This window comes from Lemur catta, chromosome 1 (assembly GCF_020740605.2).
Source record: "Lemur catta isolate mLemCat1 chromosome 1, mLemCat1.pri, whole genome shotgun sequence".
NCBI classification, from domain to species: Eukaryota; Metazoa; Chordata; class Mammalia; order Primates; family Lemuridae; genus Lemur; species Lemur catta.
The window spans coordinates 67,192,464-67,214,754 of record NC_059128.1 but is presented as its reverse complement, the minus strand read 5'-3'; the positions used below and the strand labels follow the sequence as shown (position 1 = coordinate 67,214,754).

Genomic DNA, 22,291 nt, shown 5'->3' with positions numbered 1-22,291 from the left:
TTAATGTTTCTTTCCCAGTGATAGAATTTCTTCATCATTTTTTTTAAACTTTCTTCTTTAGATTTCTCTGTTTGTCCAGAAAAGTTTGTGAACATGCTTCTTCAGTTGACAAAGTCAAGCTAGCTTCAGCAAAAAGGGAAAATTTGCTATACAAGACACAACCAAGGGGTAGAAACAGAACCAGGCCTTGGAAAAGACTGGAATCAGGAACAGAATGCTTTTAGGACTTTTTAACTCATCTCAGCCTCTCTATGTCATTCTCTCCCTTGATTTGTTCATTCATTCATCTTTTCATTTATTCATTATTGATTCATTGGGTGCCTACTACGTTCCAGGAACTGTTCAGGTGCTGGGTATATAGAGGTAAACAAGATAAACCAATTTTTGTGCCTTCAAAGTTCTTATATTTTAGTGAGGGGGTACAGGCAATAAATTAGTGTAAATAAATGCAGGTAGTTTTTGAGTATGGTAAATGTTACAAGGGAAATAAACAGGATGACATAACAGTATAACTGGGGAAGTGCTTGGTTTAGTTATCAAAGTCAGAGAAAGGCCTCTTGGCAGGTGAAAAGAAGCTGGAGAGACTGAAGGATGAGAAGGAGTCAGCCAAGTAGAGCAAGGGAAATAGTGAGAAAGAGCTTGATGACTGGGGGAGCAGAAAGGAGGTCCAGGTCCATGGTGAGGAGTAGTGTGAGCTAGAGGACGGGAGGTACAAAGTGAGACTGGAGAAGTAGGAAGGGAGCCAGACAGAGTAGGGCTGTATGGGCCCTGGAAAGAAGTTTAGGTTTTATTTTAAACATAATGAAAAGCCATTCGGAGACTTTTAGCCAGCAAATGAGCTGGTTTGTTCTGTAAAAGTCACTCTGGATGTTTCAGGGAAAATTGATGGAGCATGAGAGGGGAAAATGGGGAGAGCACTAAAAAATGTTATGTATACTCTGGTTTCTCCTCAAATCATATAAATCTTTTCCCTTTGGCTAAGGATTTCCATGGAGAGGAACAGCTCCAAGTCTTAAATCAAGTTTTTAAGGCCTTGTTTCAGCAAGGCTAACATATTTTTTAAAATTTTTATGATAGCTAAGGAAAGAAGCACAGGTGCCTTAAATTATATTGGTGGAGATAAAGTGATATATATTTTTTAGGAACAACCTTTAGGAGGACATGCTAACAGATGAGGCAAAGGGAGGAATTAAGGCTTTAGGACTTGTAGGATGGTAATGTCATTTATGGTGATAGAGAAAGACTGGGAAAAAATCTGGTTGGGGAGAGAAATCAAAATTCCCATTTGGGAAAGGTGAATTTGAGATATCCAGTGGTCATGCAAGTGGAAATCTTTAAAAGACAGGAAGTTGTACAAATCTGAAGATCAAGGATGGAGACATAAATTTTGGAGGCAACAGCATATATGTACATAGCAGTTAAAGCCAGGAGACTGGATGCCATCATCCAGGAAAAAAGAGAGTTGGTCAAGGTGTGAGACAACTCTATAGATAGGATTTCCTGACTATTCAGTACACAGAGCTGAATATAGTCAGAGCTGCCAAGTTTACCTAATAGTCATAGCCATCCACAAAGACTAATTTAACTCTTCTTTGTCCCATTTCCAACCACCTAGGAGAGAGAATCTAATTGGCCCAGCTTGGGTCACTTGTCTACCCTGGTCCAATCAGCCATGGCTGTGGGGACTGGATCATAGAGTGTAAACCGTTTCCTAGGAAGTCAATCCTTGTAAATTGAGGGGAGGGGATGGTTAGAAGCCCATTTCCCAGAGAAAGGGGATGGTCCTTGGCTTCCAAGCTGAGCAAACACTTAAAAATTGATCCAAAATGATATGCATTCATTCTATAATCAGAAAAACTGATTTTCATTTTGAATACATAATGTTATTACTACTGAATTTTTGTTCTTAATCTTAAGTATAGAGTGGTCCACACCAACACATAAGTGACTATGATATATCATCATGAAAGTGCTGAGAAATTTCTGCTACAACTTAAGTACAGCCTGCAGAAGACATGCTAAAGTTGCATGTAATTAGCTGGACTTTTCCTTTATTTCAGTGTCCTCTGGGCTCTCTTACAGCTTGGGAATTGAGATCATGTCACATCTGGTGGATCGTACATCAGGGGACCTGCCAGTTAGAGACACAGATGCCATACCTCTGATGCTACCAGTGTCAAAAGGTAAATCCAGCACTTGAGGGTGGATGCCTTTTAGAATTAAAAGACCTTTCAATCTGTCATTGCGTTTCGCTAGCCTTCACATTGACTGCTTTTCTTTCAGCTCTTCAATCTTCTCGACATTTTATTCTTAACTTCTTGTAATAAAATTTCTACTGTGTGAGTTTAGGAGGTAAAAGCTAAATACCACCACCACAACAAAAGCCAAGAACAATCTAGTGGGCTTCACTCATCTATCCATGTGATTAGCCCTTCACTCCCACTAAGCAGAGGTATGTAATTTAAAATAAAAGGGCTCAGCCTCACAAGAGCTTCTTCCACACATATCTTAAGATATTTTTGTAACTTTATTCTATTCTCCCACCCCAAAATCCCAGTCATAGCTACTGTTGATTCTGATTTTCACTTGATTTCATTTCTATACATTTTTTTCAAGCATAGGACACTTTATGCACTGCCCATAGGTGTGTAAACAGTGCAGCCACTTTGGGAAAAAGCTTGGCATTATCGAGTAAAGTTGAACATGTAACTCTACTTCTGGGTATGAAATATGCAGAAATTCTTGCACATGTGTACCAGGAGACTTACACCAGAGTGTTCATAGCAGCATTACTTACAAGAATAAAAAATAGAAACAAATGTCCATTGATCATAGAATGAATATATATTGATATATAATCATATAATGAAATGCTAATAAAAAGTGAACACGAATGACTCAGCTGCCCTTAACAACTTGGATGAATTTCAAAAACAATGCCGAGCACAAGAAGCCATCACAGTGGAGTAAATACAGTATAGTTTAGAATGTATCAAGATGAAAAATAGGAAAGACAGAACTATATAATGTTTAGGAATATATATTTAGGTAATAAATCTCAAAGAAAATTTAAATTTCTTTACAAAATTATAAAGAAATATAAGAGAGCTATTACTACAGTATTCAAGATAGTGGTCACCTCTGGTGGAAGGCAGGCATAGGATGAGTGAGGAATTTACAGAGGGTTCTTAGTGTATATTAATGTTCTGTTTCTTTTTTTTCTTTTTTTTTTTTAAACAGAGTCTCACTCTCTTGCCTGGGCTAGAGTGCTGTGGCATCAGCCTAGCTCACAGCAACCTCAAACTCCTGGGCTCAAGCGATCATCCTGCCTTAGCCTCCCGGGTAGCTGGGACTACAGGCACGTGCCACCAGGCCCGGCTAATTTTTTCTATTTTTAGTTGTTTGGCTAATTTCTTTCTTTCTTTCTTTCTTTCTTTTGAGACAGAGTCTCACTCTCTTGCCTGCCTAGAGTGCCGTGGCATTAGCCTAGCTCACAGCAACCTCAAACTCCTGGGCTCAAGCAATCCTTCTGCCTCAGCCTCCCGAGTAGTTGGGACTACCGGCATGCACCACCATGCCCGGCTAATTTCTATATATATATACATATATATATATATATATATATTTTTTTTAGCTGTCCATATAATTTCTTTCTATTTTTAGTAGAGACGGGGTCTCGCTCTTTCTCAGGCTGGTGTCGAACTCCTGAGCTCTAGCAATCCTCCCGCCTCCGCCTCCCAGAGTGTTAGGATCACAGGCGTGAGCCACCGCGCCCGGCCTGTTCTGTTTCTTAAATTGGGTGATGTGTATACTTGTGTTCACATTATTAGTATTCTTCAAACTGTCTATGTTTTATTGGCTCATTTATATGTGTGAAATATAAACAGTTTTATTAAGATATAATGTACATATCATTAAAGAGACCTGTAGCAAAAATTCCCCATTCTCCAGCCCCCCACTTCCAACAATCTGCTTTCAGTCTCTATGGACTGGTGACTCTGGACATTTCATATAAATGGAATTATCCAATAGATGGTTGTTCATATCTGGTTTCTTTCACTTAGCATAATATTTTCGAAGTTCATTCATGTTGTACCATGTATCACTACTTTTATTGTTAAATAATATTCTATTGTATGGGCATAGTGAATTTTGCTTACATATCCATCTGTTGATGGGCATTTGGGTTGTTTTCAGTTTTTGGTTATTATGAATAATGCTGCTATAAATATTCACGTACAAGTTTTTGTGTGGACATAAGTTTTTTTTTATTTCTCCTAGGCACATATCTAGAAGTAGAATTGTTGCGTTATTTGATAACTCTATGTTTAACATTTTGAGGAACTGCCAAACTATTTTCCAGAGCCTGCTCCCTTTTACACCAGCAATGTATGAGGATTCCAGTTTCTTCATATCCTCACCAACACTTGTTATGGTAACTTAAGTGTTATCTCCTTGTGTTTTTAGAAAATTCATTCTTTCATGTTGTGGTTTTGATTTGCATTTCCCTGGTGAATAATCATGTTGAACATCTTTTCTTCTGTTGATTGGCTATTTGTGTATCTTTGTAGATATGTCTATTCAAGACCTTTGCCAATTTTTTAATCGAGTTATTTGTCTTTATACTGCTGATTATAAGAATTCTTTATGTATTTTGTACACAGTTAGGGATTTCGTGCTTCTCAAAGCTTTAAGTGTTCCATAAACAAAGTCCATGAAACATGAACTGACTGAGATGATTTTCCAAGTTGGAAGAGTCATACAACCAGTGACAGGAAACCCCTGTGCAGGAATTACCTACCTGGAGAATCTAGTCAGTTTAGTAGCCACTCACGTAACCAAAAATCTAAAAGAACTCAATATTTCTTCAGCACAGTAAAGGAGGTATGGAAGAAGATTCCAAAGGGAGAGATTTACAAGTTTGCTTCTTGGAGAAAGAAACTTTTCTAGGTTTCATTACAAACTGTGTCCAATTTCCCTTCTGTGATTTATGAAATAAGTAAATGAAATAAAGTACTTGTTATAAATAAAGATTTTCATGAAGACTTATGTCACGTTATAAATTTTCTTCGTAGTGACCATGTTTTACTTTCCTGGTGTGCCTACCTGAATCATTTGATAAGCTTTTTGGTTTGGAAGTTGTATTTTGTTTTCCATTGTAAGCATCTTGAATTTACCCCAGAAACTTTGTTTTGGGGGAAAATCTTTTCATGTCATCAACAGATAAAACCACAGTAAGGGACTATTTTATACATATATTCAAAAATTAATCATAATATTTTCTCTGATTTCACCAATACCAAAGGGAAATAATCAATCCTTGTGGTAACATTTTATTAGATTTAGCTTTATTACTAAACAATATTGACATTAGAAAATTTTAAAGAGACAGAAAGAAAAAGAACAGAATAAAATGTAATGTGAAAAAAAAAAAAACCTCTGGGGCAGGTGCACCATGAAGGTTGAGGAAGTACTTCACTATAGCAGGCAGATGTGGTTCAGTGGACCACCTGGTTGGTGGAGGTGGGGCAGCTCTTAGCTGGCACAGGCCAGTATGATTCAACAATGCCAAGGATAAGGATATAGCCCACAGAATTGGGAGACTAATTGCAGTCAAAGGGATTGAGCAAACAAGTAAATATATTGAGGATAATGGGAGCTGATTTGTCAGTGTTTGAGAAGGAAGATGCAAATATGAAAAGGAAGAAGGGTAGAATAAACTATATGATTTGGGTTTTAAATGGAGGTATCAGGATAAATTTGTGGTTTCTAACATATAGAAAAGGTGTGTGTGTGTGTGTGTGTGTGTGTGTGTGTGTGTGTTTGTGGACATACCAATACTCCCTGATTGTCAGCTGAGAGGGCATAGAAAGAATGACAACCCAGTAGCTGTAAGAGCACATAATACCCAGATCTTGGTTTTCAAATACCATTCTCCACTAAAAGGGACTAGGGACTAGGGCAGGAAAAATACAAGATAAGAAAATGTTCAAGGCTTAATATCTTATTGTGCCAGAAAGTATGGAAGTTCTCAAAAAATCATGGGGATATTTTAAAAGAACACCAGAGGCAATTTGAAGGGCTCACACTGGCCAAATATGGGACAATTTGAGCATTAAAGTGAATAATTATATTGATGGATTATAACCCATTGAATAAAATAGGAGTCTCTGAAATCATACAGATATAAATAAATAGATAAATTAATAAATAAATTGAAAGGAAATCTCTAGCTTCAGTTAGTAGAATGCTAAGTAATAAATATGTGCAGTGAATTACATGTCAATTATGCCTCAGTAAAGCTGTTTTAAAAACACTTACTTGGGCCAGGTGTGGTGGCTCACATCTATAATCCTAGCACTCTGGGAGGCCAAGGCAGGAGGATTGCTTGAGGTCAGGAGTTCGAGACCAGCCTCAGCAAGAGTGAGACCCCCGTCTCTACTAAAAATAGAAAGAAATTAGCTGGACAACTAAAAACAGAAAAAATTAGCCATGCCTGGTGGCTCGTGCTTGTAGTCCCAGCTACTTGGGAGGCTGAGGCAGGAGGATCGCTTGAGCCCAGAAATTTGAGGTTGCTGTGAGGTAGGCTGATGGCACAGCACTCTAACCCAGGCAACAGGGTGAGACTCAGTCTCAAAAAAAAAAAAAAAAAAAACCAACACCATAAAACAGAAAACTTACTTGTCATCATTTTCAAAAGACAGACCAGAGAGGTGATAGTGGTGGCTGAGCTGGATCTGAGACCAAAGCTTTGAATTCTCTTTCTTCCTAAAGAAAAAAGGATCTGTGTTTTGAGTTCTGGGATTTTAAGATGGTTCCCATTCACTATGAGATCAGAGTTGGCCCTGGGCCAGTGAACACTCACATACTGAAAAGTGTACTCTAGTTTCCTCTGCTTAGACCAAGGAGACAGCTTTGGGGATAGTTTCTCCAGACCACAAAAACAAATGAGATGGTTCTTGATAATCAAGAAAGGTTTTTATCCTTACTGGATTTTTTTTTTTTTTTGAGACAGAGTCTTGCTCTGTTGCCCGGGCTAGAGTGTAGTGGTGTAATCATAGCTCAGTGCAACCCTCCTTGAGGCTGGGCTCAAGCAGTCCTCCTGCCTTGACCTCCCAAAGTGCTAGGATTACAGGTGTGAGCCACCACACCTGGTGCCTTACTGGATATTTTAAGATAATCATGGGAACAATCTTTGTCTAGGTCCAAATTACCTAATAAGGAGGAAAAATAGAAGAATAGACTAAAAAGAAAAATTCAGTAGAATAAAGGCTTCATTTGATATTTTTATCAAAAGAATGTACTTTCCAGACAGGCGGTTGAGTCATACCTCATGCTGGAATGATACAAAAAGAGCCTCCAGAGGTCCATTAATAGTCATTTCAGATATTTCCTGAATTTTCTCTTAAATATTTGACTCAAGATAGATTCTCTCTGGACAAGATGTGATGAGAGACCCGAAGGGTTAAAAAAATTGCTTGTAAAAATATTCCCTGTTTACTCTTTCCTGGGACTTTAGGTAAGAATATAAAAACTCCACCACCCTTGAGCAGGATGACCCGGGAGGAATTGGAGGACAGTTTCTTTCGACTTCATGAAGAGCACCTGTTAGTGAAGGAGCTTTCTTGGAAGCAACAGGATGAGATCAAAAGGTACATAGAGTTCTCCTTAAATTTATAAAAGCTGTATCTACACCAGGCCTACACCACATTAAACAAAAAGGAATCAATTTTGCTGAGAATGTCTATACCAGAAAACAATTCAAGTGTCAAATATAGTTGCTTTAGTCTATTTTCTTGCCAAACACATCAATAGACTGTGACCATAGCCCACAAAGCATCAAGAACCTGGGTGATACAATATCAGCCCACAGAACAGGAGACTGGATGGGCTCCTACGCTGGTCACAAAAGAGAGGGTGGAGACAGGGAAATAGTCAAAATCTCAGAGGAACAAAGGCTGCAGGGGCAAGTAAAAGAAGGGGTCTTTGTTTACAAAACAAAACCAAACATCATATTGATCCTTTACTATTATGTGCAGGCATGTTGTTAGTGCTCTATATATATTAATCGCCTTAATATTACAAATACTATTAACTCATTTAATAGTATGAAGTATTATTAAGAGGAAGATGAGGCACATTAAATAGCTTGCCCAAGATCATACCTAGAGAGTAGCAGAGTTGAAAGCTCTTAACTGCAAAATATACTATATATAGTGACCTTAGGTTATTAGCTTTCAAAGGTGGATCTCTGGAGTGGGGACCTGGAAAGGAATCTCAGATGGGAGTATGGGGAGATAAGTAGATGAGAATAATGGGAGTCTGAAAGTCCAGAGTCTATCTCTAGGTTACATTTTGAAGGTAGTGTCAGTGCTCTCCAGCCAAATACCACCAGCCACATACCTGCAGTTGGGCAAGTTGGGTTTATTACTAATTACAGCTAGAGAAAATACACACCGTAGAGAACTAAAGGTATCTCAGTAAATGTATTAGAACCTGTTAGAATATCTGAGCTATGTTTGGTTGGGTGATTTGGGGGAAGATCCAAGGAAACAGAAGTTTGCTCCAGATTTGGTGCTGTCAGAAATTGAGGACAATTCTATATTTAGGTAGACTAGAGCAAGGCTGAAGCTCTGATTGGTAAAGAAGTTGCAGTCACTTATATTAGCCTGGAGAGAAGGATGTTTTCTATTTGCTTTCTCATTGTAACCCCCAGGAGTGATTGAGAGCTTCATTTAGAATCTATAGGACTGTAGGTTTCCATTGTATACCAGTACTCTTCAGAGTTCGTGATTTTTGTTTATATTGTGAGGGCTTGAGAATTTGGTGAAGTCAGAAGGTTGCCTGAGCCAAAAAAATCTTCTTGGTTGATAACCAGGCTACTTGAGATTATGGATGTTAAATGGCTAACCTGGATTCTATCCCCCTGGCTTTGGGCCAAATTACTGAGCTATTTTATGCCTTCATTTCTTTATCTAGATATAATGATATGTAATAATAATAGCTAACACCTACAGCACTTAGAATGCCCCATCACTGTTCTAAGCATTTTACATATATTAACTTATTTAATCTTCACAACAATCTAGTGAGGTAGATACTATTTTTATCTTTATTTATTGATGAGGAAACTGAGCACAGAAAAGTTAAGTGACATGCCCAAGGGCAAATTAGTAAATGTCAGAATAGGCAGGCAGTTTGTCTTAGCTCAGGTGGCCATAACAAAATGCCACAGACCGTGTAGCCTAAACAACACACATTTATTTTCTCACAGCTCTGGAGGCCAGAGTGCCAGCATGGTCTGGTGAGGGTCCTCTTTCTAGCTTGCAGACTGCCTCTTTTTCACTGTGTCCTCACGTGACAGTGGTGGGGGATGGGAGAGAAGGAATCTTCCTTCCTCTTATTATAAGGCCACAGTTATATCCAATTAGGTCCCCACCCTTATGACCTCATTTAACCTTAATAATCTCCTAAACACCCAATCTCCAGATACAGCCACATTGGAGGTTAGATCTTCAACATAGGAATTTGGGGATAGGGGACACAATTCAGTCCATAGCACAATGAGACCACAGAATCTGATGGTAATGATAAGAAACATGATGTGAGGTCAAGATAACAATAGCAATTGACTATTCACTATAGGCAAGGCTCAGTATATACTAGGAACTAAAAGAAGTCATCTTTAATTTGGGTACATACACAGGAGTATACATATAAGTGGGATGGGAAGAATAAATATTAAAATTTCTACTTATGTTTATCACCCCTTTAAAAATTAGATTTTTTTTGTTTGTGCTTTATAATGACAAACTTATTAGTACAGAAATAAATATACATAATTTAAAAATAAATATGCACACAAATATATTGGGGAAGTGCCCCAACAATTTTTACTAAGATGAGTGTGTGATCACTGCAGCAGAATAGACAAACGCACCATGTTGTCCCTGCCCTCAAAGAGTTACAGTGTACTGGGAACAGAAAATTAATTTTTAAGTGTTAATAATGGACCATAGTAGATCAATTCGTATCACAGATCAATTCATGATTATTTGTCCCACATAAACTGCCACGGAAGGAGAAGCCACGGGTTCTATTTTGCCGTAGGCTGAGGACGACCCTGCTCCGGCTGAACGCTGCGGGCCGGGACCTGCGGGCCGAGGCGGCGGCGGCGCAGCCCTCGGAGCCGGCGAGGCGGCGGCGGGACGCCGGGCGGCAGCAGCGCCCCCCCATGCACCAGCGCCCCCCCATGCACCAGCGCCCCCTGATGCAGCGGCCGCAAGGCCAGTCCCAGCGCGTCGGCTCTTCTCCCCGCCGCCTCCCGCCTCCCGCCCACGTGGGACCCAGACAGCTCCACACCGCGGGTGCGCCGGTGTCCGAGAAACGCAAGCAGGGTGAGGCTTAGGGCCACGTTCCCGTCAAGACCAGAACACTGGGGAGGTTTGATGTGCCAGCCACGTTTTCCGCACTGCTTTATTCCGCCCACCACTCCATTTTGTTCTTTTGTTCTCATTCTCTCCTTTGTGCCTCCCTAAAATCTTTTTTTTCCTGAGTGGGATGTTAGGTTCGAAATTCTCAGTTTGCCACGGAGTACTGCTGAGGGGAGAATCAGACAACAGGAAACGGGAACTTTGCTGGTTGGTTCTGCAGGTGTCTGGAAGAGCCGGAGATAACAGTGCTCAAGTGTGAGGGGAGTGATCCATGAGGGGTCCTTCCACTGCACCTCTGGGCTATGTGGCCAGAGAGCAGGATTTCCAGACCAGCTGTGCCTCTAAAGCTGGGGTTCTTAGCCTTTTGGGGAAGTGGACTCCTTTGAAACCATGATCAAAGCTAAGGCCCTTCTCCCAAGAAAAATGCACAGGTACATAGACAAACTTTGCAAATGATCTCCATGGGTTCTGAGATCCCCAAAACCGATTCCTAAAGTCTAGGCTTAGAAGTCAGGCTGTAAATGATTAGCATCAGTTGCAAATTTCTCCTCTTCCTGTTTTCCTCGGGAATGGCTCTGTGGTTCAGTTTGAGTTCAGTCTTTCTCTGCCAGCTTTGAAACCCAATGTTGACTGTCCAGGGTAGATCAGGGATGAGTAGCCCAGGTGAAGGAAATCTACACACAGCATTTTATAAATACTCTTATTTTATTAATAAATACTTTTTTAGTATGGTCCTATACTTTCAAGTCCCCTACTCCAGACAACCAAAAGTTTGCAAAAACAGCTAAAAGTAGAGAAATTCTATGTCTAAATTTCAGTTCCATTTAACAGTTTAAAGGGTGCCATAATTATGTATCAGGCACTAGAGATAAAGATGTGTAAGTGTTAGACACAAAGGCCCTGCCAGACAAGCCTGCACCTTTCTTTTTTCTTCCCATTTATACCCACTTGAGAGTCCGTAGTCCTGCTGCATTTATGAAATCTGTAGTGGCAGTTCTGTGCAAGAATAAAGAGAACCTCTCCTCTGGGACCTGTTACTGTGTAAGGATTTGCCCAGGTCTCAAGGCTCCTCACATCCAGCACTTGGTGTTCCAGTTTCAGCACTCAGTGCTTTGGAGGGTACTATTGCCAGAGTCTGCATCTTCGTCCTAAACTTTCAGGGTCAAGGGACAGGCTGAGCTACACAGCCCCTCCCACATTCAAGGAGCATGTGACAAATGAAAAAACCAGGGATGAAATATCCAGTGAACCCAACGAACTGTGAGTTCTTTTCATTTATCCTATGCTGTGACTCCTGACTCTTTAATTAGAAATACATCATTTAGAGAACAAATGAATGTTGGTGATTTAGAGTCTTTCCAGCATAAACAGAGAAGGTGAAGTCAACCGTAGGTCAAATTCCAACTTCATTGCTTCATCTCTCTGTCCTCTGAGGAAAGGAATATAAAACCTTTTTCCTCAATTTATGGTATTCTGTCTCTTTTCCTTTATATTTTTGTCCCTTAGGTCATAATTCATTTATGTTTCTATTTGACATTTGAAAGCTCTATTTTGTATGATTATCCTCCACATGTATCAAGATTACTGATTCCGGCTGGGCGCGGTGGCTCACGCCTGTAATCCTAGCACTCTGGGAGGCCGAGACTGGTGGATCACTTAAGGTCAGGAGTTCGAGACCAGCCTGCGCAAGAGCGAGACCCTGTCTCTACTAAAAATAGAAAGAAATTATATGGACAACTAAAAATATATAGCAAAAATTAGCCAGGTATGGTGGCACATGCCTGTAGTCCTAGCTACTCGGGAGGCTGAGGCAGAAGGATCGCTTGAGCCCAGGAGTTTGAGGTTGCTGTGAGCTAGGCTGATGCCACAGCACTTCTAGCCCAGGCAACAGAGCGAGACTCTGTCTCAAAAAAAAAAAAAAAAGATTACTGATTCCTTTAACTTCTTTTTATACAGTATATGTGACAGCCCAATTCTAAGCCCCTGTAATAGCAGTTTCTAATTCTCCTTTTTGTGTTTGATGTTCCTAATTCTAGCAGTATAATTTCTTTAAGCAAAGTCATAAGTATGACTAAACTCACTGGTCTATGCATGCCAAACAGTGCCCACATTATGGCCAGCAATACTATGCAAGTGGAAGAACCACCCAGGTCTCCTGAGAAAATGTTGTCTAAAGATGAAAACGAACAGAGAAGATTATTGGAGTGTGCTCAGAAGGCTGCAGAGCTTCGGTAAGAGTGGCATTCCATGCCCCAAATCATAATGAACTGAAAAAGTAAGAAATTCTTATTTACACCTTCACTCTATCTCAGAGGAAAAGAGAATGTTTGAGATTAAATTCAATCTGAGAGGTAGACCTGTAGTCCCTAGTAGGTTAAGAAATAGATTACCCTAAAGGAGATGCTTATGTATAATATTAATAGAGGATTTGCTGCTTCCCTTCATGGAAGGAAAACTGTTTCATCCTCATCACAAGATAGGGGTTCTCAGCCCTCACTCTGCGTCAGTCATTGGAGAACTTTTTTTTTAATAGATTTTATTTTTTAGAGCAGTTTTAGTTTCAGTAAAATTGAGCAGGAAGTACAGAGAGTTCCTGTATACCCCATGTCTCCATACACACAGCCTCCCTCACTATCCACAGCCCATACCAGAACAGTACATTTATTACAATTGATAAATCTACATTGATACATCATTATCACCTGAAGTCTATGGTTTACATTAGGGTTCACTCTTGATGTACATTCTGTGAGTTTGGACAAATGTGTAATGATATATGCCCACCATGATAGTATCACACAGAATAATTTCAGTGCCCTAAAAATCCTCTGTGTTCTACCTATTCATGTCTCCCACCTTAAACCCCTGGCAACCACTGATCCTTTTACTGTCACCATAGTTTTGTCTTTTCCAGAATGTCATATAGTCGGAATCATACAGTAGGTAGGTAGCCTTTTCAGGCTAATTTCTTTCACTTAGTAATACACATTTAAGGTTTCTCCATGTCTTTACATGGCTTGATAGCTCATTTCTTTTTAGTGCCAAACAACATTCCATTGTCAGTTTGTACCACAATTTATTTATCCATTCAGCTATGGAAGGATATCTTGGTTGCTTCCAAGTTTTAGCAGTTAAGAATAAAACTGTTATTAACATTGTTTGCAATACTCACCATCAAATTGGTTTTAACTGGTCAACACTTAAGTGCACATATAGTAATAACATTCATCCAGTGTCAGGCAGATGGGAGCGAGGAGGAGAGGATGGGTATATATACACCACACACCTAATGGGTACGGTACGCACCATCTGGGGGGTGGACATGCTTGAAGCTCTGACTTGGGTGGGGCAAGGGCAATATACATAACATAAACATTTGTACCCCCATAATATGCTGAAATACAAAAATAAAAATAAAAACATTGTGTGCAGGTTTTTGTGTGGATATCAGTTTATAACTTGGAGACCTTTCAAAACCACAGATGTCTGATCCTCACCTCTCTGGATTCTCTTTCAATTATTTGGGGGTAGAATTCAGGCAGTGTAATTTTAAAGATATTTCCAGGCAGATAGGACTGGGAATCACTGAGATAGAATGTAGTGAGTCCAAGTCTTTCCCAATACCTCCTTCAAGCAATAAAGAAAACACGATCCCCTAGCTTCATAAATAATACCTTTATGTCCCCTATGCATATTCACATCTCCCTGGTTTCTCTAGGGAAACAAGGCTTAGACGTAGCTTGATGTTGCAAGGTTTATAAGAAACTGTGAGCACCACCATTTTTGAAAAAACGGTTATTATGTTTTCTAAGAACACAGAGTTTAAGGTTAGTGGTCTCTATTAAATCTCAGCTGGCATGAGGAGAGATGGAAGAAAGGAGTTTATTTACCCAAGGGTACATATACTCCCTACTTCTGGTGTGTTGTGGGAGAGAGAAGGCACAAGACAAGAGGAAGCTGTTTTTATTGGTGCACGGTCAAGGGCAAACAGTGATTAATTCTGTCCATTCTCAGGCACAATGTTTTAGCACCTTCTTCTTTCTGCAGAGCTTCCATTAAAGAGAATGTAGAGCTGATACGACTTAAGAAGCTCTTACAGGAAAGGAATACCTCATTGGTAATGACAAAAGCACAATTAACAGAAGTACAAGAGGTGAGTTGCCATCATCAGCTATGCTTTCTTGAGGGGAAAACTCCAACGAATTAATAGGTTAGTCTAATTGTCTCCATTTTACATATGGGAGAACACAATTCAGAGAGACTAAGTTACTTGTCCAAGGTTATACAACTTACAGGTGATATTCAAATCTGAGCCTTACAACTCAGAGTCCCTTCTTTCCCCAATACTTCCTGTTATTTCTCTATTAGGAAGAAGGCTCAAGCTCTGCCCCCTGTTGAAATTAAGTGGAGTTAACTTGTGTCAGGGTTAAGGTCCCAGCCAAGGACCACTGCCAGAATATAATTAAGTTGGGAAGCCACGAACGGTCACAGGGGAAGGGAAGGAAACCAGCCTTTACTGAGCACTTTTTATGTGCTGGACTATGTCCCTGGTGCTTATAGTCATGATCTCATTTAAGCCTGATAACAACCCTCAAGGTACATACATTTAGCAGATGGGGGAACTGTGCGTCAAAGAAGTTAAATAACTTGTTCACGTCATAAAAATAGTAAGGGGTAGAGCAGGATTGGAGTCCAGGCTGGCACCAAGGCTGTTTTCTCATTATCACATTTTAGAAACTAATATCTGAATGGTGGAAATAGGGCATTAAGAGTCAAAGTAATAGGTTAGCACCATTCTTTTTTTTTTTTTTTTTTTTTTTTTAATTTTTGTTTTTTTGAGACAGAACCTTGCTCTGTTGCCTGGGCTAGAGTGCCATGGCATCGGCCTAGCTCACAGCAACCTCAAACTCCTGGGCTCAAGCAATCCTCCTGCCTCAGCCTCCCGAGTAGCTGGGACTACAGGCATGCACCACCATGCCCGGCTAATTTTTTCTATATATATTTTTAGTTGTCCATGTAATTTCTTTCTATTTTTAGTAGAGATGGGGTCTCACTCTTGCTCAGGCTGGTCTCGAACTCCTGAGCTCAAATGATCCACCCGCCTCGCCCTCCCAGAGTGCTAGGATTACAGGCGTGAGCCACCGTGCCCAGCCCAGCACCATTATTTTATTAAATAAATATTTATCCAGGACTAGGAACTGCAAAGCATGAGGATACAAAGATTACAAAGATAAGTAAAACAGTACCTCCCTTTAGGGCACTTACAGGAGTGAGAGAATAGCATGTGAACAACTACAACTATCAATATGCAGGGTATAGGGGGACACAAAAGAGAAAATAGATTCACCAGAGGATGGAGTGCAGGATCAGAAAGGGATTCACAAAGGAATAGATTCGTGAGCCAAATACTGAAATACTAAAAGATTAGCAGGTGTTAATAAGTGTGCAAGAGAGGGAAGGGCTTTCCACAGGAGGGGAGGTATAGGACAAAGCACAGAGGTGAGAAGCATCAGAGACCAGGTCATGGAGGCCATACTAGGAATTTAGACTTTATCCTGTAGACAGTGGAGAGCTGTGGAAGGGTTTGAGCAAGTTGATAACATGATCAATTTTTTTTCTCGAAAAGATACTTAGCCTTCTTTTTAAGTCTGAAATATTTTGAAATACGTTTTAATAAATGAAGAAAGAATACTTTTGGAAAACTATTATAAAGCACTAATTATTATTAATTCTGGGTAGTAGGTATATAGATGACTGTTATAATATTACAAACTTTATGCCTTTCTGAAATTTTCAAATTTCTCAAAAATTACAAAACCAAAAGGAAAAATCATTCTGGCAGCAGAGTGCATGATGGGTTGGCTAACACAAGACCAGGGGCAAAGAAATCAGGTAGAAAACTACTTCGTGAGTACAAAGGAGACAGGATAAGGGTCCCAAGTAAGGCAGTGAGAGAGGCCTGCAGAGAAAGGGATCTTGTTGGGAAAGGTCTGGGAAGTAGAAGAACGGCTTCACCACCTCACCAAACGGGAGTGAGGAAAAAGGAGAAATTAAAGATGACTGCTGGGCAATTAGATAATGGTGGTGTCATTCATTGAGATTGGATCTAGTGGAATCAATCCAAGTGCCCATCAATACATGAGTGGATCAATAAAATGTGGTATTAATATATGTATACCATGGGGTACTACTCAGCCATAAAAAATGGTGAACTAATACCTTTTGTAACAACCTGGATGGAACTGGAGACTTTTAAGTGAAGTATGGCAAGAATGGAAAAACAAACACCACATGTACTCACTATTAAATTGAAACTAATTGGTCAACACTTATGTGCACGTATGGAAATAAAACTCAATGGAAATCAAACTGGTGGGAGGGGAGAGAAGGGTACGATGGGTACGATGCACAGTATCTGGGTGATAGGCACACTTGTAACTTTTACTCAAACTGTACAAAAGCGATTCATGTAACCAAAACATTTGTACCCTGAAATTAGAAAAGAAAGAGATTAGAGCCAGCTATAGTTAGCACTGCCCGTGGCATGTCTGTTCTGATATGGGCTACAGGATCTTTATAAGACCAACCTACAAACATGTTTCATAGAGAACTATGCATGTGCTTGGATTCTTTTAATTTGGTTAATTTTGTTAGCATTTGAAGGATGTGGAAATATGGGAAGAAAGATAATTTAAAATTGTATTGGTAAATGGCTATTTCTATAGCATTAGATTTTTTAAAAAATAAATCTATATTCCTCCGTTGTATTTTTTTTTTTTTTTTTTTTGAGACAGAGTCTCACTCTGTTGCCAGGGCTAGAGTGAGTGCCATGGCATCAGCCTGGCTCACAGCAACCTCAAACCTCAAACTCCTGGGCTTAAGCGATCCTCCTGCCTCAGCCTCCCAAGTAGCTGGGACTACAGGCATGCGCCACCATGCCCAGCTAATTTTTTCTATATATATTTTTAGATGGCCAGATAATTTCTTTCTATTTTTTTAGTAGAGACAGGGTCTCGCTCAGGCTGGTCTCAAACTCCTGACCTCGAGCGATCCACCTGCCTCGGCCTCCCAGAGTGCTAGGATTACAGGTGTGAGCCACCGCGCCCAGCCATCCTCCATTGTATTAAAGGAGAAAAGGAAGAAAGCCATTCTAAGTTTAATTTCCTTACTCATGTTTGTGGCAGGGAACACTAGCAGAAATAATCTAAAATGGTGAATAATCACCCACAATTTTTTGAAATATAGGTTTTATAATTTGTTTTTCTTTAGCAATTTACCTTTCTAGTTATGCTTCCTAACACATACTAAAATAAGTTTGCATTCTCTTACTCCCTTAACAGTGAAACATGGTGGTCAATAGCACCAACTCTGGAATCAGACAGCCTGGATTAAAGTTCTGCCTCTACCTCTTGGTAGCTACATGATTCTCAGAAAATGACTTAGCTCTCTGAGCTTTGGTTTTCTCTTTTTTTTTTTTTTTCCAAAACAGGTCGCCCTTGCTTTATTGCCCGACTTAAAGTACAGTGGCAGATCATAGCTCATTGCAACCTTGAACTCCTGGGCTCAAGTGATTTTCCCACTTCAGCCTCCCTCCCAAGTAGCTGGGGCTACAGGTGTGCACTACTATACCTGGCTAATTTATTTATTTTTTTGTGGAGATGGGGTCTTGCTCAGGTTGGTCTTGAACTCCTAGCCTCAAGCCATCCTCCTGCCTCAGCCTTCCAGAGTGCTGGAATTACAAGCGTGAGCCATCAGGCCCAGCTAGTTTTCTCATTTTAAAGTTTAGATAATGACAATTACCTCTCATATTTGCAGCAAGGACTAAGTGAGATCATATATGTGAAACATATATGATGATCATAATGTAGCAGATAATGAAACACATAGTACCACGTAACACTGCAGTCCCCAACCCCCAGGCCATAGACCAGTATTTGGTGTATCAGTTCATGGCTTGTTAGAAACCAGGCTGTACAGCAGGAGGTGAGCGGTGGGTGAGTGAGTGAAGTTTCTTCTATATTTACAGCTGTTCCCCATCATGGCAATCCCCCCACCCGATCCCCCAGTCCATGGAAACATTGTCTTCTGTGAAACCGGTCCCTGGTTGGAGACTGCTAACATAGTAACTACTCAACTAATAATAGTAGCTGTTGATGATTATTGCTGTTTTGCTAAGACTGAAAAGAGACCTTTCTGAAACATGCTAAGTAACAGATAATATTTAGTTTGAGATTAAATATTTTTCTTGGATGAACCACTAAATACAGTACAAATGTAAATAAATGACCCTTTATTCTTTTTTGAGAAATGATGTGATTGATTGCATTCACAGACTACCTGACAAGCTAGGGGAGGGGGAAAATAACAACAATTAGTAAACAGGTATATAAATTGACTTGATTTGTGGGATTTTTATAATGTGTTTTAAAATAATTATTAAACATTTGTATTACAGAGATAAACATCATAAAATTGATAAATCAGTAAAATAATAATTATTTCTTTCTTTCAGGCATATGAAACATTGCTCCAAAAGGTACTTAATAAAAATTCTTTGAATCCTGTTTCTTAGTAACCAGAGTAATCAAACCCAAAGAAATCTGTATTCATCTGCAAGTAACATAACACTAGAATTTAGCTAACTAAATCAAAGTTATTATGTCATATAATTTCTATTAAGAAAAATGATATTATTACTATTATCAAAAATACTTATTGCACCATTTACATAAAAACTGAAATATGAGATCTGAGTTGAGAAATATTTGGAATGATATTTTCAGCCTATTGCTAGGGCAAATAATAGCATTTGCTCAAAAATCCTAAGAGTATTCTTCTAGCATGTGTGAGGTGGTGAGATATAACAAAGTTGTTGCACATGTTCTCTGATGGTATTAAATATTTGGCCCTACTCACCACTATGGGTGGGGTACAGGTGAAGCTGAGTGAATTTCCATGATTAAGAATCACTAAGGCAGGGCCGGGCACGGTGGCTCACGCCTGTAATCCTAGCCCTCTGGGAGGCCGAGGCGGGTGGATTGCTCGAGGTCAGGAGTTCGAGACCAGCCTGAGCAAGAGTGAGACCCCATCTCTACTAAAAATAGAAAGAAATTATCTGGCCAACTAAAATATATATAGAAAAAATTAGCCGGGCATGGTGGTGCATGCCTGTAGTCCCAGCTACTTGGGAGGCTGAGGCAGGAGGATCGCTTAAGCCCAGGAGTTTGAGGTTGCTGTGAGCTAGGCTGACGCCATGGCACTCACTCTAGCCAGGGCAACAAAGCTAGACTCTGTCTCAAAAAAAAAAAAAAAAGAATCACTAAGGCAGAGTTCCAAGCATGACCAGCCACAACTATGCCTCACCAGAGGAGTCCACCAGAAAAATGCATGTAACTTCTAGAGTTAACATGTCACTTTTCTAAGTGCAAAAGGAGGAATATATCATCATAAAAAGCAATCAAATGGTTTAGAAAGTTAAGGCAGTGTTGAAAGGTGGCACCTAACTTAGAGCCAGAGATTAATTTGGACCTTTAGAAAATTAAGGTTTCAGTGATGAACTAGGGTTGCCTAGCATGAAAAATCCTCACTAAGAGGAAAATTATACTTCCAGAGAAATGCTAGGGTGAAAAACAAGGTCCACTTACAGTGCCAAGACAACATGCCATTAATCAAGGTCATCCCTTGTGACAACTACCAAGGGATTGCTAGGGTTGCTGGTATCTGGACAGCACTCTTGTGGAGTGATACGACCATTCTCAGAGCAATTTCCCTTTTGCCCCAGAAGCAAGGAATCCTGAGTGCAGCCCATGATGCTCTCCTTGGGCAAGTGAAGGAGCTCAGGGCAGAGCTGAAGGAGGAAAGCAAGAAGTCTATGAGCTTGAAGAGCCAACTGGAAGATGTATCTATCTTGCAGATAAGTTTGAAGGAGGTAAATAATACTAGTTGAAAAATACCATCAATTGTGCTGCATTCCAATTTCAGAGATGTTAGAATGTGTATCTTAGCAACAATAGGGGTATTTCATTTTTTCAAACGAGAAAAATGAGGCTCCGAGTGATTAAATCATTTGCTTAAGATTATACCATTAGGGGAAAAGCTAGGATTTATACTTATGTCTATTCTCCAAAGTGCTTGCTCTTTCATAATGTCTTCTACTTCTTTAACAGTAGAAACCCAGACACAGTGAAAACTTACCTTGGAGAATCTTCGTTAATTCCAATAAAAGTTTCTAGCCCATCTTCAACTGGTTCAAGCCTTTATAGTAGAATGGCTCCTCATAGACACTGCATATGGACATAGAAAAGCTCTCACCCAAGCCCCACCCTGCCACAGAAAAGGGATAACCTGTACAGGGCAAAAGATTTTAAAATTTTTATCTTAGGGAATCTACTGTCATTCTTAGTTTCAGGAGAGAATTGAAGATTTGGAAAAAGAACGAAAACTGCTGAATGACAATTATGACAAACTCTTAGAAAAGTAAGTACCATATTTGAGTCCCAGAGCATTATTTGCTATAAAAGACAATTACAGAAAGTGCCTTCCAATTTTTTTTTTTTTTTTGAGACAGAGTCTCACTCTGTTGACCAGGCCAGAGTGCTGTGGCGTCAGCCTAGCTCACAGCAACCTCCAACTCCTGGGCTCAAGCAATCCTTCTGCCTCAGCCTCCCGAGTAGCTGGAACTACAGGCATGTGTCACCATGCCCTCCTAATTTTTCTATATATGTATAGTTTTAGCTGTCCATATAATTTCTTTCTATTTTTAGTAGAGATGGGGTCCCGCTCTTGCTCAGGCTGGTCTTGAACTCCTGCCCGACTAATTTTTTCTATATATATGTTTAGTTGTCCATATAATTCCTTTCTATTTTTTTTTTTTTAGTAGAGACGGGGTCTCACTCTTGCTCAGGCTTGTCGTGAATTCCTGAGCTCAAACGATCCACCCACCTGGGCCTCCCAGAGTGCTAGGATTACAGGCGTGAGCCACCGTGCCCAGCCCCAGTTTTAAAAGTAGTATCTAGCATTGATAAATACATGGGAAACTGGTACTCAATATTGGTAGTGAAAATATAAATTGGTACAATCTTTTTGGAAGGGAATTTGACACTATCTATTAAAATTTTAAATATGGGCTGGGCGTGGTGGCTCACGCCTGTAATCCTAATACTCTGGGAGGCCAAGGCAGGCGGATTGTTTGAGCTCGGGAGTTCGAAACCAGCCTGAGCAAGAGCGAGATCTCGTCTCTACTAAAAAATAAAAAAAGAAATTACCTGGACAACTAAAAATATATAGAAAAAATTAGCCGGGCATAGTGGCGCATGCCTGTAGTCCCAGCTACTTGGGAGGCTGAGGCAGAAGGATTGCTTGAGCCCAGGAGTTTGAGGTTGCTGTGAGCTGGGCTGACGCCACGGCACTCTAGCCAGGGTGACAGAGTGGGACTCTGCCTCAAAAAAAAAAAATTTTTTTTAAATAAGCATATCTTTTTTTTTTACACCAACAATTACATTTTAAAAAATTGTTTTTAAAGGCAGGGTCTAACTGTCACCTAGGCTGGAATGCAGTGGCACTATCATAGCTCACTGCAACCTCAAACTCCTGTGCTCAAGCAATCCTCCTGCCTCAGCCTCCCAAGTAGCTGGGGGTACAAATGCATGCCACCATGTCCAGCTAATTTTTAAATTTTTTGTAAAGATGGGGTCTCACTATATTGCCCAGGCTGGTCTCAAACTCCTGGCCTCCAAGCCTCAGCCTCCCAAAGTGCTGGGATTACAGGTGTGAGCTACTGTGCCTAGCCCATTTTTTGGAATCAAAACTTTAAAAATCGGCACCAGATGCGGTGGCTCACGCCTGTAATCCTAGCACTC

At 40.1% G+C, this 22,291-nt stretch overlaps 1 protein-coding gene and 1 non-coding gene across 2 annotated transcripts in view; both read left to right on the top strand.

Annotated features, from left to right (window-relative positions):
• Positions 1-22,291, top strand: part of RPGRIP1 (RPGR interacting protein 1) — a 67,377-nt gene that overhangs the window by 14,675 nt on the left and 30,411 nt on the right. Inside the window, exons 4-12 of the mRNA XM_045526660.1 lie at positions 2,083-2,183; positions 7,520-7,652; positions 10,111-10,397; positions 11,594-11,693; positions 12,455-12,664; positions 14,481-14,586; positions 18,946-18,969; positions 20,218-20,361; positions 20,836-20,909. Coding sequence (XP_045382616.1) covers positions 2,099-2,183; positions 7,520-7,652; positions 10,111-10,397; positions 11,594-11,693; positions 12,455-12,664; positions 14,481-14,586; positions 18,946-18,969; positions 20,218-20,361; positions 20,836-20,909 — 1,163 coding nt within the window. The 5' untranslated portion in view covers positions 2,083-2,098. The remainder of the gene's footprint in view (positions 1-2,082; positions 2,184-7,519; positions 7,653-10,110; positions 10,398-11,593; positions 11,694-12,454; positions 12,665-14,480; positions 14,587-18,945; positions 18,970-20,217; positions 20,362-20,835; positions 20,910-22,291) is intronic.
• On the top strand, positions 934-1,049 carry LOC123631055. Its single transcript, XR_006732935.1, has one exon. It is a non-coding gene; the product is annotated as a U5 spliceosomal RNA (small nuclear RNA).